This window comes from Strongylocentrotus purpuratus, unplaced genomic scaffold (assembly GCF_000002235.5).
Source record: "Strongylocentrotus purpuratus isolate Spur 01 unplaced genomic scaffold, Spur_5.0 spur5_scaffold_4, whole genome shotgun sequence".
NCBI classification, from domain to species: domain Eukaryota; kingdom Metazoa; phylum Echinodermata; class Echinoidea; order Camarodonta; family Strongylocentrotidae; genus Strongylocentrotus; species Strongylocentrotus purpuratus.
The window spans coordinates 20143080-20170843 of NW_022145610.1; the positions used below are offsets into that span (position 1 = coordinate 20143080).

The following is a 27764-nucleotide window of genomic DNA, read 5'->3' on the forward strand; positions in this document are numbered from 1 at the left end:
ATGGATGCATATTAGAAGCTTTAATCTACCGGTATAAGTTTTTTCCCCCATGTTTTGTTTCTAAACAGAATTCAATGAGAAGGGTTCTTCAACATTTTTATTAGTCTTTTGGACAATCACTGTAACTAGTTCAATGATTCAATTGATCAATTTTCTTTATCATCAAATAACACAATGACAATGATATATATATATATATATATATATATATATAAAGTGTAAGATATACAGAGTCTGTACAAATATGTGATTAAGAAAAATGGAAACTAAAAAGTTTGCTAAAATCTTGTAAGGCATAGTTCCCAAAGTATACTCAATACAAATTATTAATTAATTTTTATTGCAATTTGTATGTTTTGTTCAAACAGGTTTCTATTGCATAATATTTGTTTTATAGGACTTAGATATTTGTTCAAAATTTCTCATGTCTGCACCATGGATCAGAAATGGCCTTCCCGGCCCCATTTCACAAAACCTGTCATCAGTGACAAATGACATTTTTTGTTATAAGCTAGTGAAATCCTTGCTTCTGATTGGTTATCAGCCGATCTGTTACTGATTTTTTTTCTTCATTTGTCATTGAAAACAGGCTTTGTGAAACGGGCCCCTATTCTAATCATTGCCCAGATAGCAGTAGATGTTTCACGAACATACTTCTCCTCGTTGGAATAATTTTTCCTGACTATTCTGTTATGCAGATCTTGCAGTGAACACTTGGAGTTCCAGAATAGTTCTTTTCTTTAAAAAAAGAAGCAATTCATGCTAATTTTCTGATGCAGACTTATAGGGATATTTGGAAGATTATGGTTTGCTATGGGTCAACATCAATTCGAGGGGTCAGTGACACAAAGACGTAACTCCATTTTGGCCATTTTGAGAAAAAGTTGTTTATGTGTCATTGACTTCAATGGGATGTTGGGTGGAGTTAAGTCTTTGTGTTTCTTGGAAAGCCCACATTTTTCTGAACATTTTGATATTAAATACTCATTTTGGCAAAATATGGAGTTACGTCTTTGTGTCACTGAACCCTCGATTTGGAAAGTTATGGTTTGCTATGGGATAACATTATGGTTCTTATTTGTATCAACAGAAATACCTACTGCTTGAGGAGAAGGAGAGAGTCGAGGGAGGAAACGATACTCAAGGGATGGAGAGAGATGATGGGATAGTCGCAGATAATCTTACTTGTTCGTGGGAAGAGGTAAGTGTAATTTAGCAAGTTAAATAATAATAATAATAATAGTCTAATAGTCCACTCCAAATTTTATTAAACCGAAACGGAAATTCTTTTGCCCAATTGATCGTGAGCCCGGCAGCCACTGAGCAGCGCCAGATCGAAGTTGCTCTATCCCTTATTGTTGAACGCCAAACAAGGTAGCAACAACTCCCATCTTTTAACGTCTTTTGGTATGACGAGGCCGGGGTTCGAACCCACGACCTCCCGGTTGTGAGGCAGATGCTCTACTGACTGAGCCAACACTCCGGTATATGTCCTAATGGCTCTAATGGCTCTAATGGATACAGTTTAAGTGATGAACTATTCTATCAAAGAGTCAATACAACATCACTTGTTCTTTTAAAGCCCCACTGCACTACTTGCTCCCTCGATATAACAAACAATGCGTAATCGGTGACCATTGGTCCCCCATGATCCTCTTTTTCTCATGTTAATTGATTTGATGAGATAACCACCTTTCCAGTGACCTTGCATGCAGGGTGGTCTAATCTCTCCTGTACACTAGTACAGATGGGCTTTAATTGAAGATGTCATCCTTTTGCTTGTGGAGAGCCAGAGGGACATTATCTCTGTGTTAAAGTATGTGAGTTACGGGATGGAGAGAGATGATGGGATAGTCGCAGAGATTCTCACTTGTTCCTGGGAAGAGGTCATCCGAAGCATGTTAATGCCTTTATGGCTTTCCGAGGGCAATTTCATAATGGATCCAGTTTGAGTGATGAACTAAACTATCAAAGAGTCAATACAACATCTCACTTGTTCTTTAGAAGAAGTAGAGCTACTTTCTTGACCAGAAATGTGTTTCAAAGTTTGTCAACACACTTCTGGTCATGAAAGGTGAAATAATCCATCTGGATAAAAAGGATTAATCTCTTGCTGAATAGACACTCTGGCTATTCATTGTCACCTATCTTTGCTCCAGTGATCTTGAGGCGGCAGACAGCAATAAACTGTGAATAATCACTTTGCTGGAGAAAGACCAATGCGCCCTAAAAACGATTTTCAACGTTAATTTAAACGCTGTTATTTTTGTGTGTTTAATTTTTCGCGCTGAGCGACCCCAAAACATATTGGCTGGTTCTTAAATACGCGTCGCACCAAATTCAGCTCATTCAGAACACGCATAAGAAGTCATGTTTATATTTTTGCAGGTTCTAAAATTTGCGGACACTGACTTTAGTGCGAAATCCGTGAAAATTAATGTACCACAAATATTTCTGCGTTTACAGTAACTGATGACTTAAGGAAGTATGCTGAGCATATCTCACTCTTCTTATTATTCTTCTACTTTTTCTTTCCTTCTCTCCATCACAGTGCATAGGGACGTGTTTGTAATGTGCTATTATAACTATGGTAAATTATTGTTATTATTACTATATTTACATTTTCTTGTGCTTGTGTTTTTGTTTTTGTGTAGGAAGAGGACACAAGTCAGCTGAAAGACATCACTTTCAGAGTCAAGAAAGGGAAGTTATTGGCCGTCATTGGTCCAGTTGGCGCTGGAAAGGTATGAAACACTAAATAATTGAAATAAAATACTATTTTCAGTCAAGAAAAGAGTATTTCAGGGTCATGAAAGGGAAGTTATTGGCTGTTATCGGTCCAGTTGGAGCTGGAAAGGTAGGAAAAAATAGATACTTGAAATAAGATGCTTTTTTTTGTGGTTTAATCGTGAAGTCAGTAGACTTGACTTCTGAATGTATTATCAATGACAGGTACATGTAACCTGGGCATCGTCTTCTAAAGAGTTGTGATCGATCCGAATCAATCGCAAGTCCTTTAATCCTCTAGTCCTCTCTTCAATCACAAGTCTGCAGTCTCCTATCTCTTATGTACATAGTTGTGATTGATATCAATTGCAAATAAGTTGTTGCTAATAATAACTCTTTATAAGATTGGGCCCTGTTTGTAAGTATACTTTGGCAATATTGCAAGGATTGTAATAATTGAAATTATCAAACTGCTTTAGACTGTTTTTTATTATTATTAGTGTTTGATTCATCACAGCACAAGGCACACACTCTCCACTTTACTGGGGGCATTCTTGCCAGTCACCGTTTTACTGTCAAACACATGCTTATCAAACCACAATGATGTTTGCAGCCTCCCGGGTTGCAACCTAGGTATTGAGATGCAATGTAGATAAAATGCCTTGCTCATGGACATGATGTCAATGCCATGCCTGGGCTCAAATCCAGGACATCCTTTATGTGTCACCATCATCATCATCATCATCATCATCTTCGTCATCGTTATTATCCTCATCAATCTCATCATCATTATCATCATCCTCCTCATCTTCATCGTCATCACCATTATCCTAATCGTCATTCTCATCATTACCATTATCATCGTCATCATTCTCATCAGCACCATGCATCATCATTCTCCTCATCATCATTCTCATCATCATTGTCATCATCTTCTTCTTTATCCTCATTATTCTCATTCTCATTATTGTTAGTATTCATTATTATACCAATGACCTCAGTACATTTCACCATCCCCCTCCCTCTCTATCTCTCTCTTTTTGATCCTGTAGTCCTCTTTGCTGATGGCTGTCTTGAAGGAGCTTCCGTCTCTCAGAGGATCGATACAGACCAAGGGGCGCATTGCCTATGCTTCTCAGCAGCCCTGGGTGTTCGGTGGGACGATACGAGAGAACATCACGTTTGGAAAACGCTTCTCCGATACCAAGTACCGTAGCATCGTTAGAGTCTGCGCACTCACCAAGGTATGCGTATATAATTTTGAATGCATGTGTGTGTGTGTGTGTTCGGTTTTTACAGATGTGTATTAATTAGATATGATTATTTACGCCTGGGGACCGACGTTTAAACGTCACCATCCGAAAGGCGTGACTGAGTTTCGAACCTGCGTCCTCGGCTGAATCAGTTTGTAACTTCCATTGTTAGCTGGATTACAGGCGCGTGCCACAACGCTTAGTTATTTAAATGTTAGCATTTAAATGTTAGCTATTTATACTATTCATGACTCGACAGTTCAAAACCACCTATATATTGCAAACCTGACAACCAGAGTAAATGGGGATAAAAATGTGATTCCTTAATTTGAATAAATGTTGTTGATTATTCTTAGTACAATATGTTAAGTTGTTTTGAATGGTCTTGACAAGTATTATACTTGAACATCATCAAAATATGTGACATCTCTAATCTTGGAAAATATACAAAATAAGATATTGATTCTACCATTTTCTTGTGGATTTAGAGCTGGTGTGATTGTAAAAGTGGGAAGCTCTGCACACTGAAAAAGTGAAATCAAGTAGGCTTGTGATTTCTTTTTTCAAGATTGTTAAATCCTCTGCTGTTATAGTAATCTAAGATGAATATAGAGCCTGAGCTGATATGATGTATTCACTCAACCCCCTCTCCCTCACCTAAAAAAAAAAAAGCGATAATAAAAGGATGATTTGAAATATGCAAATAGAGCAAATTGATAATCAAAACTCTTTAATGTTTCATGAAGAAAGAAATAAGATAGCTAGGAAGGTACCTCTTTTGAATTCTCCATCAATATTCGCATAATGTGTATGTATGCATACGTATGGGTGTGTTATTTTTTTTAGTTAATGGTAATGGATAGTATTCTCGAAAGCAGACTAACTTAAGTCCAAGGTTTTATCCACCGACTAAGTATGGAATGCCAAGTGTCCATATGAATATATTTTTGAATAATTTAATTTGTCACTAAATTAAAATAAAATGTAATAAAATAATTATTAAACAACAATATAAATATGATATAATTATGTTATCTTTTTAATTTGGGGACATATCAAATTATTCAAAAATATATTCTTATGGACACTTGGCATTTCACACTTAGTGGATTAAAACATGGACTAAAGTTAGTCTGCTTTCGAGAATACCACCCAATGATAATTTTCTAAGGATGTTTGTGGATGATAAAACATATCAATATTATATATGCCTCCCTCTTCAGGACATAGAGCAGCTTCCTGACGGAGACATGACGATGGTAGGAGAGAGGGGCGTGACCCTGAGCGGAGGGCAGAAGGCAAGGATCAACCTGGCGAGGGCGCTATATGATGACGCAGACATTTATCTTCTGGATGACCCTCTCAGTGCCGTGGACAGCGAGGTCAGCAGACACATCTTCAACAAGTGAGTGGTCAAGTGGAAATTTCTATTAAAAGATTTTTTTTTTAAAAGATGTTTATACATGTCATTTTATATATGGGTTATCTTGTCTGTCTGTCTCCCTCTGTAGCTGTTGTTATATTGAAAAAACATTATTACTTTTATAATATACTTAATGTAATTTATGTAAATTATAGCATTGATTTTTCCCCCTTTTTCATTAGTCCACCTCTCCCTCTCCTTTCTCTTCTCTGCTCTCTGTATGTCTGTCTCTCTCTGTGTATCTCTTTCCCTTCTCTCCCTTCTCTCTCTCTTCCTTTTCTCTCTCTCTCTCTCTCTCTCTCTCTCCCTGCTTTCTCTCTTTAGCCCCCCTTCTTCCTCCCTCCCCCTCTCTCTCTCCCGCTCTTCAATTTCTCTTTGCTTTGTCCTCATCTTGTTAATTGCTCCTTTTTTCACCCTTCCTTTCTGCATTATTTTCTGTATTTTTCTATCCATGCTCTCTCTGCATGTACTTCAATTTATGGATATGTCCTGAAAATTCTGGAATTCGTCAGAGCATTGGCAATATTTTAAGTCTTTGTAGTCTGCTATTTCTATGATACCACTTATTCTTTGATGCTAATATAGAGTACCGAAGCTGTGACATCATCAAAATCTATTTTTTAGAATTTCTCAATTTTTTCTTCATTTTCCAAAACATAACATTAGGAACCAGAGCACTATAACACTCAATCCCATAGGACATATATTTATTCAGATGGTCATATCTCAGCCAATACTTAATATATTCAATTGGTTTTCGACATTCTGACATTATTTTTGATGCTCTTTCGGAAAATGAAGAAATTTTTTGAGAAATTCTAAAAATAGATTTTTGATAACGTCACACGTCACACCACTTTATAAATGTTCATGATAAAGATTAAATCGTTGATCAACGTTTTGATACAGTGTATGAATTTTTTTTCCCTTCTCAATCAGGTGTGTTATGGAATACTTGGCTGATAAACCACGCATCCTGGTAACCCACCAACTTCAGTTCCTGGGCCAAGCTGATCAGATCTTGGTCCTTAAGAAAGGGGTAGGTTTTAGCGAACCTCATTTTACATACCGTAATTAACGTTGTATTAACCGCACCCCTCTTTTTCGCTTTAAAAAAAAAAAAAAAAAAAACACTTTCATTTAACTGCGAAGTGCAGTTGAATGTGTAAGATCATTAATGTAAATTAAAAAACAGGACCTAGGATAGAACCTTGTGGTACGCCGTGTGTAGGAATTATTATTATAGACTACATATTGAGATCTATCAGAAAGATTACTTTCAAACCAAGATGACAGACAAATTTGAGTGTTGTTCTAGTTTCTGAATGGTGAGTCAACACACTGATTACTTTTTTTTTTTTTGTTTTTTTTTGTTGTACCTGTTTATAAATTGAATTTGAATTTTTTTGGCGGCAAAAAAGTGTGGTTAATACACCATTAATTATGGTAATAATAATAATAATACATTGAAACCTGTATATAAAGACCGCTCAAGGGAAACATGAAATGGGTATAGGCAGGTGGTCTTTATGAAGGAACTTCAGTACAGATTTCAATGAAAAACCATGTTCAAAGGAAATCACACAAAAAAGTTCTCTTAATAGACAGGTGGTCTTTCTATACAGGTGGTCGCCAAAACATATATTTGGAGTGTAAGAAGAACACAAGCTATATTTACGATCTTGTTTTAAAGCCTGTCCGCACTAGTTTGGCCAGGGGGATTTATAGACCTCCCTGCAAGGTCACTGACAAGTAGTTATCTCATCAAATCAGCTCTCAATTAACATGAGAAAAAGAGGATCATGAGGGATCAACAGGCACCGATTAGGCATTATTTGCTATTTAGAGGGCGCAAGTAGCTAAAGTAGTGCAGTTGGGCTTTAAAAGTAGATATGACCATTACTCTTTTGTTCTTTGGATCAGGGTCAAATGGAGGCTGTGGGAACCTTGTCTGAGCTTCACGAGAAAGGCATCGAGTTCTCCAAGTTGATGGAGAAACCTGAGGAGGAGGAGGAGGAGGAGGAGAGCATCGATGATGTCGATACAGATGCAGTTTCTCTTGTCAGACTGGCGTCAGGGTCATTCAAGAGGAGTGGATCAGGACGAAAGAGTTCTACCAAAGTAACGGTTGGTACTGCACTTTTTTTTCCCCTCACGAGGATGAGTTTAAAGTAGATATGGCACTGGTTTTTTTAACTATGACCAAATACCTAAATGGCCCTTTGAGAGCCTGTAACTTTCCAAAGATAAAGAACTAGAAATCAGTAACAACTTATTCTAGTAGCATGGACCTAGGTTAACCTCCCATAGCTTAACGAAAAATTTTCATCGTTGCTTTATGCGCATGAGGTATCCCTGAACAGCAAATTGTTTACGGAATTTTGTAACAAAATTGACATGCCATTTTGGTCAGAGCTGAAAAAAATATATAGCCACAAACAATATGTTTTTTTTTCTATTGATGATTAATGAGCATGAGTGGATCTTAAAGAAACTTAACAGTAATCTGAATCAACTCCCCTATTTTAATGGAAAAGTGCAATTGAAAATGGCGTTTCGGACGTTACATTTTCCGTAAACAATGTAGACCCTCATTTAACCCACTAGAACAACAAATTAATGAGATTGTATATGGTTTGAGTGAGTTTATTAGTTGCTCCAAATGATTATATTAAAAGAAAATGTAATTTAATTATAGTAGCGCTTACATTAGAAATATACTCAAAATTTGAAAAAGTCGTCTCATTTTCCGTAAACAGTTTTGTAACATCCGAAACAATTTTCAAGTTGAAGTAGCAGAAAATATATGAACAGCAGGATATATCTATCATAACATTTTGTTAACATCTCATGGCAGCTACCCACCAAAACAAAGAAATTTGCAATACATTACTACAATACTATTTTATAGTTAAAACCACTTTTCCGTTAACAGTTGTAACGTCCGAAACAAATGTAACGTCCGAAACAAAAAATACCAATAAAATGATAATAATCCATATTTTAAGGTATCTAGAGTGAATAAATCATTATGAAATAAATTATTATGAGTCTTAACACAAGTCAAAACACAAATCAGGTCTTTCAAATCCATTATTTTTTTGTAATCACAAGAATGGTGTTTCGGACGTTACACAATTTTATTGTTAACACAAAGTCGACAAATTTCACCTAATTTTCGATCATATCTGCAAGTTACCATTTCACAATGGACACTCCTGTTAAAAGCACTATTTTGATGATTTTATTCAGATTTAAATATAAAAATGTGTAGAAATATGATGCCAAAAATCAAATAATCCGTAAAATATCTAAATTTTCTGCAAAATTGACTTATAAAACATAAAATATTGAAGCCACACTTTGTGATGCAAGGCATGGCTGACTGCTTCAGTATATCCTTAATTGTAATTTATCAGAAAAAATCTCAACAAAAGTGACTCATAACAAATATTCAGACACTTTAACAGCACTTTCTGGTATGCTGTTAGCACGTTTCGGACGTTACATTAAACTGTTAACAGACATTTTCATACTTTAACTAGTTCAAATGAGGGGCAATGATAGATGTGAGAATAGCAAATTTCATTTGTTCAACCTCTCCTTTTGCTATAAACATTGGTGTGTGTTTGCAAATCATGAGGTTTTCATTTTTATAGAGGTTGTTCCAAATGATGTTATATAACCCAAGATTGTATGGTCAATTTACACCATCTGGTAGGTTACAAAAATAAAAATCACCCACTTAAGCAATACCCAGTGTGCATGGTCATGACATGGATATGATACAGGTATATGAAGTTGATAAAAATCAAGCAAATTAAAATGTTTTTCTAACAAATTTATGAAAAATATGTATTTTCATCTGAAAATACATTTTAAAAAGGGCACTCAGTACATGTAACTAATCTATGTAGAAAGGATTAATACTGCCATTATCCAAAACTGGAATTGGCATTTACACTTAATAATGATAACAATTTATCAAGCAATTTTATGAAATTGGCTTGCAAACTACATTACACATTTATTGGTTGCATACATGTACAATTGATGAGCACAAAGGCTTCCATTATAAAACAATAATCAGTAATCGGTATCCGATACCTATTATAGAAACTTGTACAACATAATGTTGACATAGCTGTAGATCTGCCAAATTTCCAAATGACAAGACAATGGATTACCAATTTGTGGGGGTAATTAAAGCGTGAACATGAAAATAAGGTGTAGCCTCTTCAAAATTAATTAATTTATAATTTTATCCTTTCATTGGATGAACTACCCTCAAATGTACTAGCCTTACGTACAAATACTTTTCAAATGCTTGACCCTCATAACAAAATGTACATGTTAATGATCATTTCATGATCCTAAAGATATAGTAACTTCCTCAAATTTATGCAAGAATATCGGGATGTACAATGAATTAGGATTCCCATATTTCTTATTACTTAAATGGCTGGGGATACTTTTATATACTTTTATTTGTTAAAAGTATTTTTGTAATGTTTTGCTTACACTGTACACACTGTACATGTATGTGATAGTGATATTATTAAATGACACACTACATGAATCTAGTTTTAGGCAAAGTACAAAGCAAGCCGATTAAACATCTATGTTGTAAAGTTTGAAGAAATTGATGATCTGATTGAAATGTTCACATCTTGTAACATCCGAAACAAACTATAGCATATATTGTACACTGTTGTTCATAACCTGCAAAAGAGAGTATGTTTGTAACTGAATTTTCTAGGAGTTGTGATGACTACAATTGCTATTAGCTCCATATTTCACTTTGTTAGATCACATAAGCATTTTTAACTACACGTTCCTGAAATGAACAGTATACCTTACATAAATTGAGTAGTCGATGAAGACAAACTAGGTGTATGTGCAAAACTAATTAAAACTACACAAGTTTTTCAATAAATGTTAAAGAAATATTTTTCTGCAAACAATTAATGTAACTTAGGTCAATAATACCTAAAGAAAAGCAATTAACTTGAATAAAGTTATGATGTTAACAGTGTGTAACGTCCGAAACACCAGTGGTGTGACATATGAAAATTATTAGGCAATGCACTGGTTCCCCAATTTTTTTGGATGTATTTAACTTAGATCATCAGTTGTTATAATAAAATAAGTTTGACCTAAGAAAAAAGCATTTTACCTAATGAAATAAAAACTTTTTATTGTCAAAACCCTAATTTGGAGCTATTTTTCACTTTCAAAGGACACAAAATCTGTATTTTTCAAGATAGAAACTCAAAAATTTGCATGAATAATCTCTGAAACATATTCTTAAAGACCCAACATATTTAAAGGTGTAGTTAATAGCAAATGAGTTTAATATCACAGTTATAAGTTATGCTATAGTTCACAATAAAATTGTAAAAACTCAAAGTATACATATCTGGTAAATAAATAAGGAGATAGATTAAGGTCCAGAATTTGCATTTCTCAAAAATATGATTAGTCCTGATCCTAAAAATAGAAGTTTGAAGTGAGTAAACATAATTTCATTTTGGACCCATTTGTGGACACATTTGGTATAAGTTAAAAAAACCAGTACCATATATCATTAATATAGTTTTAAAAAATATGAGATTTGAATATTACAGGCCTGATAATTACCTGATATAAATCGTTTTCCTGATTTATTTATTTTCCAGATTCCTGATTTTTTTTTTCTTCCCAATTTTACCCCTTTTTTCCATATTTTTCCCTATTTTTCCCTATTTTTTCCGAATTTGTCCCAATTTTCTACTCGAAAGGGGGGGGGGGGGGGAGGGAATGTTGTACAGTGCCATTTTTCTTCCCTGAATCCTTTTTTTTTTTTTTTTTTTTTACTCAAGGGGGGGGGGGGAGGGAGTGGGGTGGTTAAGGTGCTCACTATCACTCCTGATATAAGTAGAAGATTAGAACACCCAGAAAATAATATGAATGTTATTAAACTGAAAATATGACAAGAGAAAGAGAAGGAGAAAAACATGTAAGCTAGAATATTTCTTGTCCTAGACTATGTCAAGCTACATGTACATGAATTTGTGATTGATTGATGTTTTTTTTAAAGATGTGTAGAAATCGATTTGTGGAGGCAAGATAGCTCAGTTGGTTGAGCAGTGGTCTCATAATCCGGTGACCCGGGTTCAAAACCAAGTCGATGCGCTAGTGCCCTTTGGTATGGCATTAATCCTCATTACCAGGTCTCTCGGAGAGGACCTAAAGTCGTCAGGTTGCTTACTAACAAGCATTTATTCTTTCTTAACAGTCGGGTAAAATAACCACCACAACTAAAACTGGTAAGCTTTTCAAGAAGGAGACCACTCAAACAGGAAGCATCACCTATAATACATACATCAGGTATTTCCGAGCCGGTGGAAATCCTTTCGTTCTATTCTGGATGATCCTGTTTCTTCTAGGAGCACAGGTCTGTGGAAATATTAACAAATTACCAGTTTAACGTTGTATTAACTTATTGACTACTGAATTATCGTATTTTGATGGCAAAACTTCAACATAAATTCGCAAAAAAGCAGAAATATTTGCCAAAATGTTCAAAGTTGAAGTGCATTCCCGATATCTATCCAGGCCGGATCGATATGATAATTTACCAAATATATCAATTAGTAGGCGGTTACCCAGCAAATTTGTTATCATCACATATTAGTCAAAACATATTCTTTCACATAATTGGTAATCAGAGCTTCCATTTAATTTTTTGAGGGGCGTTTCCAAGTCTATACCAGAGCATGCTGAATTAATTGTTTTAATATGTAAGTCAATTTTATTCAATATATCTTCTCCACAAATCAATACAAATGATGATAAGAACATAACAACCTATAACGTAGCAATGCAGTAAATTTAAAAAAAATGGAACATCAATAAAAGGTGTAGTACAAAACTACAATAGTTATTGTTAACCACGATACCCTTTTGTTTATTTTCCTTTGAAGGTTATGTATCTGTTGGCAGACTTCTGGGTCGGTTATTGGGCAGACTTCGAAGAAGCTAATCATGAGCCGGTGAGTTGAGATCTTTCATTCATTCCAACACTTCTGTTTCAAGCGATAAAATGGTATTTATTTAAAATCAAATCTTCAGTCCACGGCACCTGTATGACTGTTTCAAAGCTTATTACTATTTTACTCATTTCACTTTAATTTATTACCCTTTTTTTTCTTTTTCTTTTTCTTTTGCTTTGTATTAATCACATAGCTTTGGTTTGTCTTTTCGTTTCATTGTAAAGTTTTCATTATCTTTACCTTGTATTTTTTTCTGTTTTCTAATTAATTTTGTAATATTTTTTTCATAGCAGGGAGCCCTTTTGAATCAGGCCCTCTGTGGCATTGAATGGTTCTACTCTGCTTTTTAAAGAAAACATAAATAAATATATCTTAACAACATAGGATGTATATGAAAAAGCAATAGAATCGTAGAATATAAATTAAAGTTATTTCTGCAATCTGTCATTTCTGTATTTCTTTTTATAGCTAAAACAACAGTCCTAATAGTACATAATATATAATTACTATGTATGAGATATATGTACTTCTCCAAAAAGTACTCTCATTGCAGAAATATTTGAAGTTAATTCTATGCCTTGTTTTTCCTTTTTTGTTTTGAAGCTGGACAACTTCTACTACGCCATCTTCTCCAATTTGAACCTGACTGTAGAGCAATCTGCCGGTGTCTACGGTGGTTTGGTGGGCGGCACCATGCTGTTTGGAATCATTCGAGCTTTCGTCACATTCCAGGTCATGATCAACGCGGCAAGGACCCTCCACAATCGCATGTTCGGTTGTGTGACAAGAGCCCCCATTCTCTTCTTCGACACCACCCCTACAGGTATGTTAATCAGACTATTACTTAGGTGATTACAATTACTTAAGGTCGATTCAAAAACTAATGGTCGTTATTTTCCCACTTGAAGCCATTTTCAAGCCCTTTCGTTCTGAGGGAAGTTCTTAATTAGTATTGTCTTTCAAATGCTGTTGGAATTTAACCTTAAAAAAAATGTTGGCCTGCAAATGGGATGTAGTACCTTTAAGTTTATCTTTACGTATCCCTCATTTTCTTTGTGTTCTATAGGAAGAATCCAGAATCGCTTCACCAAAGACATAGGTATCATGGATGACCAGCTGCCGCTTACATTCTTTGACTTCATACAGGTAAAATAGTCGTTAATGGAATGAAACTAATTTCCTCTTCATGGCTTCAGGCTTTTGATATATCCTCGTGTCAGCAGAATTTTCTTCCATAAGCAGGTATCATTGGCGAAAGAATATATCAACAGCCTTTTCAGTAAGGCTACTACATGCTTTTACCAAAAGCCTTCAATCATGAATAGTCGCTCACCGTGGGAAAATACCCAGAGAATATCTTCTTTCCAGTTGTTCTTTTATTTCTTCCATTATTCTTTCAGATTCTTTCCTAGAATTCTGTCAAAGTTATAGGTTTATTCAATTCAATTAAATTCAAGGTTTATCAAAAACATGTGTCGTAGCCCAATGGCTGAATCGGTCATGTGTACAATTAAAAGGCTCATTGCATATTCCAAACATAAAACACAGTTACAATTGATTTATCAATATTGGAATACCGGTATATATAGTTAATATGGTATGGTTTAGGGTTAGAGTTAGGGTTGTACGTTGACTTCATTTTAGATTCAGGGTTAGGTATAGTGTCTATTCCAGGGTTGAAGTTAGGACTTTGGTTTGATAGTGCAGGATATTGAACTCGGAGAAATTGTCCCTTGAGCACATGTACATGCAGTACAACTGTACATGGAGTACCTGCATGGATGTGGAATATTTGTGAATGTTTATGAAATATAGCCAGTAGGTATGTATTCACAATGTGTTGAAAAAAATCAATATGTAGGCCTATGCCATGTAGGAGTGTCTTGACCAAGTGGTATAAAGTGCTTGACTGGAGACACAAAGGTTGAGGGTTTGAATCCTGACACGGCACTAATATCCTTTGGTAAGATATTAACCTGCGTTTGCTACTCTCCACTCAGGTGTTAAATGGGTACCCGGAAGGATGCGACCGTCATTGTTGGTCAAACAGTTTTTGAGCATCAAGTAATGCCTGGCTGTAGGATTGTGCACACAGTGTGTGTGGGCAAGTATTGAATCCAATGACCAGGGTAATAATCTATTTGTAAAGCATTCGGAGACATCATAGAAGTATTAAGCGCTATATAAAAGCAGAAAATTATTATTATGCACGATGAAAATCATATTATTATCTGTGGCATCCTCTTTTTTCCCCTTGCAGATATCTCTCCAGATTCTGGGTACTGTGCTGATCACCTTGGTGATGGCCTGGTTCACCGTCTTTGCAGCGCTCCCTCTCTTCATCATCCTCATGCTACTCACCAAATATTCCCTACGAGCTACGACTGCTGTCAAGAGACTCGATGGAACAAGTGAGAATTCTTTCTCTCTGTCTTTTGATCTATCTATCAATCTGCCTGTGCCAATAGCCATTATAGTCGCAAGGGGGGGGGGGGGCTTGGTGGTCACCCCACCCTCTATTATTCTTGATTATAAGTGAATTTAAGCAAGGCACATTTAAAAAAAAAAAAGTTTTTCTTCTTGAGCTGAGCCTGATATGTTGATTGATCCATTTATCTTTTTGTTCCTTTATCAAAATTTGTGGATATGTTTGTGTTTTAAATCATATATTACTACAAGTAATATCTTTATTACTTGATCAATCTATTGATTTATTTATTGATATATCTATCTATATATCTATCTCTCCATTCGCAGATCTATTTGACTATCTATCAACTTTCTGTATATTTAGCTGTCAATTAATCTATTTATTGATCTATCTATCAATCTTTTTTTGTGAGTGATCTATCTATTTATCCATTATCTACTTGGTTTCGTCACCTCTTCTTTATATACCTCTATCTGTATATCTAGCTTTCAATTGATCTATTTATTGCTCCATCTATTGATCTATCTTATCTATCTATTTATTTACTTGGTTTGGTCTCCTCTTCTTTTCAGCTCGGAGTCCAGTCTTCTCCCACACGACTGGCTCCCTCCAGGGTCTCTGGACCATCAGGGCCTACAAGAAAGAGGGGGAGTTTGTGCATCAGTTCCACACATATCAGGACCATCATTCCGAGGCCTGGTTCATGTACATCGCCACCAATAGATGGTTCGGTCTTCGTTTGGATCTCCTCGTTGCGGTCTTTATTTCATCCGTCGCTTTCATCTGCGTTGGTTTGCAGGAATGTAAGTTACTGCCCAGAAATCATTTGCAGACATAAAATTACCAGCCCCCCTTGGCTCAGTCGATAAAGCGTCTGCCTGTCGAACCAAAGATCTTGGGTTCGAATCCCAACCAGGCAGATGACTGAAGCCTGCGTTGTGTGTAAACGTGCCCCTCCCCTTGTTTCATAGTTGCAGGCTATATTAAGTGGAAAACGCTCTGTCCCTCAGATAGGACGTTAAATGGAGGCCCCTTGTAGAGAAGAGTCACTACCTTTGCAAGTTAAGAACCCACTGCACTATTCGTATATGAGTAGGGGAAACCCCAGTGTAGTGGTCCACCTGCACACCCCAGTTATAGTACGACAATACTATGTAAAGAGGGATGTACTCAAATGGACGAAGAAGACTCAAAAGGAAGATGAACGGGTTTAACAACGTTCACACACACACTTTTGATATGCTCTTTTCAGATCTGAATTTGGACGGTGGTCAAGTGGGTCTCATCCTGACCAACTGTGTTGCCCTAGGAGGTGTCTTCCAGTTCTGTGTTAGACAGAGTGCTCTTGTAGAGAATCAGGTAATTCAACAAGAATAATCCAGAGAGAGAGTCGATGCAAGACTACTTGTTTGTTGTTCTAAGAGGCTATATTTGAGACTTTTGTTAAAAAATAAGTGAAATTTCTTTAGTACAGTTCTTATGTCTTTTCATATCTTTATCCATGCTCCTTATAGTCAGGTGGCTTAGCGTCAAAATTATCGATTATCGTTACACGGCGGACAAAAGCGCCATTTTTGGTACAGGGCTTCCTTAGGACCTACTGAACGATAATAGCCTAGGAGCCCTCGGTAAAAATTTGATATAAAGGTGTGGGGGCGGGGGCGTCATCCCCGAGCCCCTAAATAATATATAAGGTAAAATAACATTGAATTGTTGTTGTACGAATGTAATTTTTGGTACAGGGCTTTTTAGGACCTTCTGAACGATGTTAAGGTTGAAGCCCCCCCCCAAAAAAATGTTTATAGGGGTGATTTGGGGGCGGGGGCGTCTTACCGGAGCCCCCATATTATATATCATGTAAGATCACATTGGTTTGTGGTTATACGACAGCCTGCTTTTGTACAGGGCTTCCTTAGGACCTACTGAAAGGTAGTAGGGTAGGACCCCCTGGCAATAATTTCATATAAGGGTGTAGGGGCGGGGGCATCATCCCGGAGCCCCCCAAAAACTATAAAGGAAAAAAAAAAAAAAAAAAAAAAAAAAAACTTTTTTCTTGCACGAATGCAATTTCTGGTAAACGCTGTTAGGGTTGGAGCCCCCAACAAAACATTTATATAGGTGTGTTTTGGGGGCGGGGGCGTCGTACCAGAGCCCCCGTGTTAGATATCATGAAATATCACATTGGTTTGTGGTTATATGACAGCCTGTATTAGTACAGAGCTCTCCTAGGACCTACTGAATGATATTAAGGAAGGAGCCCCCGGCAAAACAATCACATACGTGTGAAGAGGGTCGGGGCGTTGTTTCGGAGCCCCCGCATTGATTTTTTTTTAAACCTTAATACTTTGCATACTCTGGGGTAAAATGTTGCCAGTTGCCAGTAATTAGTCTTAACAACAGAACACGCTCATTTCAGGTGGCTAAGCGTTACTATCAACTAATCATAGCCTAGGACCCTTTCGAAAGTTTTGAAAAAATCATGTAAAACACAGAATTTTCAAGTTAGCCGACATTTGTGAATGATAAAAAGGTTAAAATGGTTACGAAATATTTGTGTAGAGGCCACTGATCAAATTGAATCCAACTTTGGATAAATTGCAATACTACAAATGGACCTACAAGCAGTTTTACCAAAGTAATTATTGAACCATAAACCTATATATAATGGGTACTTAATGTGATGAGCCGTTAGTTCCTTGAGAAGTGTTGTTTTATAAAATGTTCACAAATTTTATTTTTTCCCTTCAATTTATCCACTACTCTGATAATTGCCTGTTTTTGTTGTTTGAGTTTAGATATTTCCAGTCTCTATAAAGAGTATTAACATGTAAGACGTATTCTGAAGCAGACACTAAGCACATATTGATGAGTGATGGCGTTCTTTGTTCTTGTCCATTCATTTGTGACCTACTTAATCTGAAGTTCACTAATCCAGCACATTATGTATCAGGTAAGAAAAAACCTTATTTTTATCAGATTTCTATCCATAAACATCTTTATTCAAATAGAGAGATAAGGTATCATTCTTTACTTGTTACATTCTTTGATAGTTACAGACTATATGACAACTTTGTGGTTTAGTGTCCTCCTATACAAAACTGATTTTAGAGTTGGAAAGGTCAAGAAAGTTTAAATGATGTGCTGTGTGTGCATAGTAAGTGTGTTGGATACACATTGCATAATAGTTGAGTAGTTGGCAGTGCATGCGCCCAAATTGGGACTGTGCAGTGTGTTGAATTGCATAGGGGTAGATTGGTATGAATATGAATGATTGTATGTGTGTGTATGTAAATTTAACAGGCGTGCTTATGAATGCTTGTGAGTTCATGTCTTTTTGTGTTATGTTGCCAGGGAACTCATTGATTGTTAATAGGGTGAAAAGTCTATAATTAAATAAACAGTTGTGAAAGAAAATCAAAGCATTGATGAGTATAGATGAAGCAGGGCAATGGGCTAGACAGATTGATTATAGTTCATCATCATTTTGATGGAGAACATTAGGCTTAACTTGTCGAGTGTTACTTTGATACACACATAATATGTAGCTCTGCTCAGAAAAAAGAAGGTAACATATGAGACATGAATTAATGAGCCAACAGCCTGAATTCATTGAACCTACATCCTACTAAATATTGTAGTGGCCTCGGACACCTTTCATAGTATTCCAATACATTTGTTTCTTTTTAGGGTGTGACTAAACATGGAGCTAAATTGGGATCGCTGTGTGATTTGCCAGCACGACACTGCTGAACCCTTGAAGTGTCCCTTAAAGAGTCCTAGGACAAGTGTTGACAAGGCATGTGCCTACACATCATTCCTGACCAACGTAGAACAGTTCAGGAATATTGGTGCTCTTCCTGTGAAACTCTATTTTGGGAGTGATGAAACTGTTGACAATTTTGTTTCTCATTCTGCCTCCTGGCACAAATCTTGCCATTTAAAGTTTAACAATTCCAAGTTGGCAAAGACAAATAAGAAGAGAGAGCCTAACCCTGATGGTGAAGAGAAAAGGCCCAGTAAGCGCAAATCACTAGATGTTCAAAGGTGTATATTCTGTGAGAAAGGTGAAGAAGAAAATGTTCTCCATGAAGTTTCAACCTTGGATACCGACAAAAATATCAGGGACATGATCACAGAGCTAAATGATACCCTGCTTATGGCTAGAATAGTTGGGGGAGATCTAATTGCAATGGAGGCAAAATACCATCTGACATGTCTGACCAAGCTAAGAAATCGCTACCGTAGTCATACCCGCAAGGCAGGCCAAGCAGCTGAAAACACAGATGAAAAAATGAACGAGTCTCGGGCATTTGTGGAACTGACCAGCTACATTGAGAAGTCTGTGGATTCTGGAACTCTCCTCTTCAAGTTGAATGAGGTTCACGATCTGTATGTGACTCGTCTTAAAGAACTGGGTATCAAGAAACAAGTCAACAAGACCAGACTGAAGGTTCGTTTGCTAGGACGCTTCTCAGAGGCACAAGAACAGTATGCTGGGAAAAACACTGTACTCATTTTCAAGGAAGGCATGCACAATATGTTGAAAGAAGCTCTGACGAGTCGAGACTTCTCAGCAGACGCTGTTATCTTGGCCAATGCTGCTACAATAATAAGAAAAGACATCTTTAACCATCAAGGCTTCAAATTCACTGGTTGCTTCCCGGAAGAATGTCAGGAAGACTCACTGCCCTCAAGCATCAAGTCTCTTGTCTCCATGATCTTGAATGGTCCCAACTTAAAACATCAAGACAAGCGTGACTCCCAGGCTTGCCTCACAATCAGCCAGTGCATCACTTACAATACAAAGAAACGGTCATCTGATACCACTGTGAAGACCAGACACACTCTGGAGCGTGAACCACCCCTCCCAATCTATATTGGCATCAGTATGCATGCACTGACTAGAAGCAAGAAGCTCATCACGCAGTTGTATCACTTTGGCATCAGCATTTCTTATGACAGGATTATGGAGATTGAGGAATGGATCGCAACTTCTACCTGTGAACGCTTTGTAGAAGATGGAGTGGTGTCTCCGGCTAGCCTCCGGAAAGGTGTGTTCACTGTTGGCGCCCTCGACAACCTAGACCACAACCCGAGCTCAACCACTTCCAAAACATCATTCCATGGGACTGGAATCAGCCTTTTACAGTTGCCTACCAAGGCCAAACCTGGCGAGAGCAGAGCACCTGTTGTGATACCACCTTCTGGAAATGAAAAGCATGCTCTTCCTGATAGCTACGCCTATGTACCAGCCACAGCTTTGAAGACAACTGCTGTTGCGGTGCCAGAAAGTGAAGTGTTTCCACTCGAGAGGTGCTTAGATGCGGCCAAAGCAGGGGAACACAGTTGGGTAGAGCATTCACTGCCACTTCTAGAGACAAAAGAACTCATCAGTGGAGATACTATTTCATGGGCTGCCTATCATGCCTCTAATCAACCTCCGGTAGAAGACCCTCCAGCACAATGTGCACTCCTTCCTCTCTTTTATGAGAAGTCTGCAACTCCTGCTATGATTAAGCATGGCATGGATGTCGAGAGCCAAGCTGTCGAATTTCTGAACCCAGGACAAATCCCAGTCACGACATTTGACCAGCCTCTGTTTGCCTTGGCAAAGTTTGTACAGTGGAAATGGCCAGACACTCATGGTGAGAAAGTGCATGTGGTTATGCTAGGAGGTCTGCACACAGAAATGGCACTATGGAACACACTTGGGGATGTCTTAGAAGGTTCTGGCTGGACCACAGCCCTCACAGAGGCAGAGGTAGCGTCATCTGGCACGGCCGATTCGTATCTGAAGGCAGCACACTTAACTAGAACTAGGCGCGCCCACCAAATCACTGTCTTGACTCTGCACAATCTTCAGAGTGAGGCTTTCATGCACAGCGACGGCCCCAAAGATGAAGAATCTTTCACGGCTTGGAAAAACAACATGCAGAAGAGAAGTCCTACTTTCATGTACTGGGACCTGATCATGAGATATGAAACCCTCATTCTTATCTTCATCAGGGCTCACAGAGAGAAGAATTTCCCTTTGTATGTTGAAGTCTTGGAGGAACTCACACCACTGTTCTTTGCCTTGGATCATGTGAACTACTCACGGTGGATGCCAGTTCACATCAGAGATATGAAGTCTCTGCCCGACACTATCAAGGATGAGTTTGAGAATTTTTCTCACTGGGTCCTTTCCAAGACAAGAAACAAATTCTCTGCAATCCCATTTGATCAAGCTCATGAGCAGGAAAACAAGATCGTGAAAGGTTCTGGTGGAGCTGTTGGACTCACAGAAAACCCTGTGGCTTTTCGACGATGGATGCTTTCGGGACCAGAGATGTCCAGGCTGCTAAAGCAATTCGAAGAAGAATACCTTCCTGATGATGACACAGAGATCCCGGAGAACTTCCAGCATCATGAGCAGGGTCTCTCAACACAGAAGACCTTCCAGCGACAGGTTGTCAGCCTCTCCGATACCATCAGACGAATGGGCAATCCCTTCTTGGATGATTTCTCCGAACTAGTAACTCTTGACAGTCGCAACTGTGCGGATGAATCAGTGGTAGCCGCATTGCACACATTGGAGGATACAGGCAGGAAACAGTACAAGAACTTTGTCAAGAATGTGCTTGATGTTCGCAGCCACTCCATCCATGACCCAATCAAGAGGAATTCTCTAGCACTATTCAGTAAACCTAAACGGAAGGTAACATCTAAGCAGGGGAAGAAGATCAAAGTGCTTCAAAACAACGTGGCACTCTTCGGCCAGTTGTACATATCTATGCAGAACCGGGAAGGTGACTTGGCAGAGTTCTTTGCACATGAGATACAGTCCTTCCCTCCTTCCCTCTCAGACTTTAACAAGCTTCATTTGCCCAGCACGAAGTCGGACCTGCTGAAATGTCTTGAGCAACCTGGTCAATCAGAGCCACCTTCAACCTATGACTGCAAAGTCCTGGATGGTGCCGTCATCGTACACTGTCTGCCCACTACCAGCGTCAGCACATTCCATGAGTATGCAGACAGGGTATTCATCCCATACCTGGAGAAGCAGCTTCAGGACGCCATGAGGTTGGATGTCGTGTGGGACACATACATTCCAGATAGCTTGAAAGAATCTACCCGGGAAAAGAGAGGCAAGGGTGTGCGCAGGAAAGTATCGGGTGAGACCAAACTACCAGGCAATTGGATGGACTTTCTCCGTGACCCACTCAACAAGAAAGAGCTGTTTGCCTTTTTGACTTCCAAGATTGAGGATTTCAACTTGCCGCCAGCCAAAGCTGTATATGTCACATCCGGGAAATCTGTGGCATCCATTGGTACTGGCATCCCCATGCAAAACTGTAATCACGAGGAGGCGGACACTAGAGTTGTGGTTCATGTGCTACATTCTCTGAAACACGGGGGAAAGACTATCCTTGTGCGAACTGTGGACACAGATGTTGTAGTAATCCTTGCTGGCACATTCCATAATCTGATTTCAACTCAACCTTTGGCTGACATCTGGGTGGCCTTTGGCATGGGCAAGAATTACAGGTTTTACCACATCAACGCCATCTACTCGAGCCTAGGGCAGCAAAAATCACGTGCATTACCCATGTTCCACGCATTTTCAGGTTGTGACACAACCTCTGCTTTCAATGGCAAGGGCAAGAAGTCAGTTTGGCAGGCCTGGCAGATCTATAAAGACGTCACACAGACATTTGTGTCTCTAGCCGACCATCCTTTCCAGATGCTGGAACTCAACGACGACTCGTTCCTAAAGCTCGAGAGACTGACTGTTATCCTGTATGACAAAACCAGTCCTTTGAACTCTGTCAACAAGACAAGACAGGAACTCTTCTGCCATAAGAATCGAGCAATGGACAAACTGCCACCCACCAAGGATGCACTACTCCAGCATGTCCGCCGTGCAGTGTATCAAGCGGGAATCTGGACGACCTGCACTCAAACACAGCCAGTGGTTCCTTCTCCAAAGGACTTTGCCTGGACCAAAATATCAGAGTCATGGGTACCAGTTTGGATGACAATTCCAGAGATTTCCAGATCATGTCGTGAACTTATCAGATGTTCATGCAAAGGTGACTGCTCCAACTGCAAATGCGGCAAAGCAAATTTGGACTGCTCACCACTTTGCAAGTGCAGTTGTACTACATAGAACATTGTAAACTGTAAGCGATTTTATTATTAAACATCACTTAACAATCCCACATACTTAGAAAATTGAGAAAACTATGAAAGTTTCTTTTACACTGCAATCCATTTCAACCACATGCAATGCTCTAATCTCCGTGATGTGAGATATAGTCATGAAAATTAAGAATTGTTTTTTTTTGCTGAAACGCAAGTTTTATCTAGTTATTGAGAACGAATGAATGTTTACTAAAATGGGTGATCAACTTTAACTTCAAATCAGAAAAGCAGACACTGATCCGGGGAGGTGGTGGTCAACGCACCCCCCCCCCCCCATGGATTATACATGGTATGTGGTAAACGCTTGGAATAAGTGCTAGAAAGCATACTGCGCATATGAGTTTATTTATTTCATTTCTTTTGTGAACAAAAATCTATTGGGCCTGAACCCTCTCCTCCCGCCTTCTTAAAACATTCCGGGATCCGCCCCTGAAGAGGGTGGATTGTTATTGAAAGTTGAATAAAAACGGTATATATAATAATTAAAAATGTTTTGTTATTTTTATAATGTCCAATTATCCAAGAGTCACACATTTCAATGATTACTTTGGTGAAACTGCTTGTAGCTAGGTCCACTTGTAGTATTGCAATTTATCCAAACTTGAATTGAATTTGATCAGTGGCCTCTATACATATATTTCGTAACCATTTAAAACTTTTTATGATTCTCAGGAATGAGTGGAATTATGTCACAAATGTCAGCTAACTTGGAATTCTGTGTTTTACATGATTTTTTTCAAAAATTCTGAAAGGCTCCTAGGCTATGATTAGTTGATAGTAACGCTTAGCCACCTGACATGAGCGTGTTCTGTTGTTAAGACTTATTACTGGCGACTGGCAACATTCTACCCCCAGAGTATGCAAATTATTAAGGTTTAACAAAATCAACACGGGGGCTCCGAAACAACGCCCCGACCTTCTTCACACTTATGCGATTGTTTTGCCGGGGGCTCCTTCCTTAATATCATTCAGTAGGTCATAAGAGAGCCCTGTACCATAAAAGGCTGTCATATAACCACAAACCAATGTGATCTTTCATGATATCTAACACGGGGGCTCTGGTACGGCGCCCCCGCCCCCAAAATACACCTATATAAATGTTTTGTTGGCGGCTCCAACCCTAACATCGTTTAGTAGGTCAAAAAAAAGCCCTGTACCAGAAATTGCATTTGTGCAAGATTTTTTTTTTTTTTTTAACCTTTATAGTATTTGGGGGGCTCCGGGATGGCGCCCCCGCCCCTACACCCTTATATGAAATTGTTGCCAGGGGGTCCTACCCTACTATCTTTCAGTAAGTCCTTGGGAAGCCCTGTACAAAAACAGGCTGTCGTATAATCACAAACCAATGTGATCTTACAGAATATATAATATGGGGGCTCCGGTACGACGCCCCGGCCCCCAAAAATACACCTATATATTTTTTTTTTTGAAGGGGCTGCAACCCTAACATCGTTCAGATGGTTCTAAAAAGCCCTGTACCAAAAATTACATTCGTACAACAACAGATCAATGTTATTTTAACTTATATTTTATTAAGGGGCTCCGGAATGCCGCCCCCGCCCCCCACACCTTTAAATTAATTTTTTGCCGAGGGCTCCTAGGCTAATATCGTTCAGTAGGTCGAAAGGAAGCCCTGTACCAAAAATGGCGCTTTTGTCCGCCGTGTAACGATAATTTCGCTAAGCCACCTGACTATTAGTATTTAGGAGGAATGAACAGAAGAGGCTGTGCAAAAAAGGGAATTTTCTTGTTGTTCACAGAAGCTTTTTTTAAAGGGTTGTGTAAACAAGAAGGGGGGGGGATTAATTCTTCACTTAATTTTTCTTTTAAAGGGAGATAGAGAGCTCCTTTGCAACTTTCCAAAGTCTTTGCTATGTTTATAGTTGAATAACCTGTCGTAGTATCTTCAGCAATATAATGGTTAAATAAGAAATAAATACACTTTTTAAGGTAGCTCACCGATTGAAATGGCACGAAAAGACATATTGGTAGACAAATACATGTAATGCATAATCATAGAATCAAATTCAAATTTCATGGCATAGAGATAAAAACATATCACTGTGATATAGACCGAATGAAATCCATCTGCAACCTTGATTATCGTAATACTATCAAAGCTGTCATTCTGATGTGTCATGTTAATACAACTTATTATAATTCACTGCTATCGCCAGCAATTACCGGTATGCCTTTTGCTGACCAGATGCATCTTTTGTGCCACTATATTTTGTAATTACCTGGGACCCGTTTCGCAATGCCTTTTTTCAATGACAAATAACAAAAATCAGTGACAAATCTGCTGATAACCAATCAGAAGCAAGCATTTCAGTAGCTTATAACCCAAATTGTCATTTGTCACTGATGACAAGTTTTGTGAAATACACCCCTGATGATTCAATGTGTATGATTATCATTCAGATGACGTCTGTGGAGCGCGTGGTCGAGTACACCCAGCTGGATCCTGAGGGACCGCTGGAGAAGCCTGACGCTAAGCCTCCTCTCGGCTGGCCATCCAAGGGAGCGATCTCGTTCGATGATATGTCTCTGGCCTACTCCAAAGAAACCCCCAAGGTGCTCAAGGGGTTCTCGTGTGAAGTCCATCCGAAAGAGAAGGTTAGTAGACATTTCGATTCATATGATGGTTACAATGATGATGATGATGATGATGATGATGATGATGATGATGATGATGATGATGATGATGATGATGATGATGATGATGATGATGATGATGATGATGATGATGATGATGATGATGATGATGATGATGATGATGATGATGATGATACAGTCAAACCTGTCTATAGCGACCGCCCAAGGGAAACACAAAAAGTGGTCTTTGTAGACAGTTGGTCTTTGTAAACAGGTTCCTTTAGTACATGTTTCAATGAGAAACCACTTTCAATGGAAACAAAAAATGTGGTTTTTGTAGACTGGTGGTCACTAAAGCAGGATTGACTGCACTACTACTACTAATAATAATAATTAATAATAATAATGATGATAATGATAATACAACAACAACAATATTAATAATAATAATGAAGAAGAAAGAAAAGAAGGAGAAGAAGGAGATGAAGAAGAATTTGGTTTACCCATGGAAGCCTCTTAGCATATATTCGAACTACAGTTGGAGCCTTGGTCATTAAAATAACTACAAATGATATTTGCTCGCCGCTACTGAAATTGATTAATTTCCAAAGCTTAAATCATTTTTTGATTGATTGTATTTTATTTTAAATTGTATTTTAAAAGGCCCTCTTTCTCGCATACAGCTTTCTATTTATCCATTAAGTGATCCAGAATTTTGTATTGTGCGAGTTACAGCTGTAATGTACCATTTTACATAAAATTCACACTAAATACCTTCGCTCTCTAAGTTTGGATATAAATTTGTTTCTTACGATACTGATGCTACACTGTATTTAAAGCTAGTTTGACCAGGGGGATTAGACCTCCCTGCATGGTCACTGACAGGTGGTTATCTCATCAAATCAGCTCAATTAAGATAATAAAAAGGGGATTATGGGAGACCAATTACACGCACCGATTAGGCACTGTTTGCTATAAAGAGGGTGCAAGTAGCTATAAGTAGTGCAGTGGGGCTTTAAACCATCAACATGTCTTAATGAATATACTTTCTTTTGTTTTCTCCTCTTTTATTTTAATCTTTAGATTGGAATAGTAGGCAGGACTGGTGCAGGTAAAAGTTCTCTGATCACAGCGCTGTTTAGGCTCGCAGAGCCCATGGGTAGTCTCCGAATCGACGACATAAGAGTCACTGATCTAGGCCTGCATGAGGTCAGGAAGAACATCTCAATTATTCCTCAGGTATCTATAAACTTTGACCTTCCTTTACTCTGCCAATGTTTAATTCTCTCTTTCTATGACTTTTCTTCTCCTTCTTAAAAGCCCTTTACTATAAAGAGTTGTGATTGATTATAAACCAACTGCAACTTTAAATCAATCACAACTGTGTACTTAAGGGATAGAAGTTGCAATTTATTTCAAGTCCTGATTGATTTGAATCAATCACAACTCTTTATAAGAAGGGGCCCAGTTTTTAAAACAAAATTTTTTTTTTCCCTTTTTTTTCAAGGAAATCTCACACTTACTACCGTGAATCCAAAAAGAGTTTGTCTATATCCTGTGAAGATTATTACAACGAGAAGTCTCTACATTATTTAATATTCAACCTCCGGCACCTCACAACACACAACCATCAAACAGCAAAAGTCTTTGATATTAAAAAACACACAAAGCTTTACCCATGACTGTGTTGGTTTATTGAACCTCCCATTCACCAACTGATGGATACGCATACATTTACATAATCATGAATATGTATGTAATTAACAATAGCTAAGGGTTGTAAAACAAGATATAAAGGAGTGTGTCCTTTCTTCATTTCTTGACACAATTACCTGGATCACATATTTATTTATTCATTCTTCACCAGGATCCTATCATCTTCACTGGATCTCTCAGAAGAAACCTGGATCCTTTTGGAGACCAGTCAGATGCCATGCTATGGAGTGTCCTGGAAGAGGTAAGCCTTAAAGGTACTATGTCCCTTTTGCAGCCAACCTCAAATTCTGTAGAACTTTGCAGGAATTATGAAAATGTCATGTATGTCCTATCTGTGAAATTTAAACGTTAGCAGTGTCCTCATATTCAAATTATGCAAGGAAACCCGTTTACTTATTAGA

At 38.0% G+C, this 27764-nt stretch overlaps 2 protein-coding genes across 2 annotated transcripts in view; both read left to right on the forward strand.

The window, feature by feature from the left end:
- The window catches only part of LOC591276 (multidrug resistance-associated protein 4), a 64184-nt gene that overhangs the window by 20371 nt on the left and 16049 nt on the right, over positions 1–27764 (forward strand). Inside the window, exons 10-25 of the mRNA XM_030998242.1 lie at positions 1091–1201; positions 2655–2744; positions 3780–3971; positions 5204–5385; positions 6343–6442; positions 7327–7530; positions 11681–11839; positions 12369–12437; positions 13041–13260; positions 13504–13583; positions 14698–14848; positions 15441–15671; positions 16121–16227; positions 25474–25668; positions 26731–26886; positions 27515–27604. Of these exons, the coding sequence (XP_030854102.1) occupies positions 1091–1201; positions 2655–2744; positions 3780–3971; positions 5204–5385; positions 6343–6442; positions 7327–7530; positions 11681–11839; positions 12369–12437; positions 13041–13260; positions 13504–13583; positions 14698–14848; positions 15441–15671; positions 16121–16227; positions 25474–25668; positions 26731–26886; positions 27515–27604 (2337 nt within the window). The remainder of the gene's footprint in view (positions 1–1090; positions 1202–2654; positions 2745–3779; positions 3972–5203; positions 5386–6342; positions 6443–7326; positions 7531–11680; positions 11840–12368; positions 12438–13040; positions 13261–13503; positions 13584–14697; positions 14849–15440; positions 15672–16120; positions 16228–25473; positions 25669–26730; positions 26887–27514; positions 27605–27764) is intronic.
- On the forward strand, positions 17333–23277 carry LOC115929368. Its single transcript, XM_030998241.1, has 2 exons — positions 17333–17818; positions 18556–23277. Exon 2 carries the CDS (start codon positions 18569–18571, stop codon positions 23015–23017), a length of 4449 nt encoding a protein of 1482 aa, XP_030854101.1. The 5' UTR covers positions 17333–17818; positions 18556–18568; the 3' UTR covers positions 23018–23277.

What these genes read in the sequence shown, in the direction of transcription:
- LOC115929368 (XM_030998241.1), top strand. Translation starts at nt 18,569, where the DNA reads ATGGAGCTAAATTGGGATCGCTGTGTGATTTGCCAGCACGACACTGCT.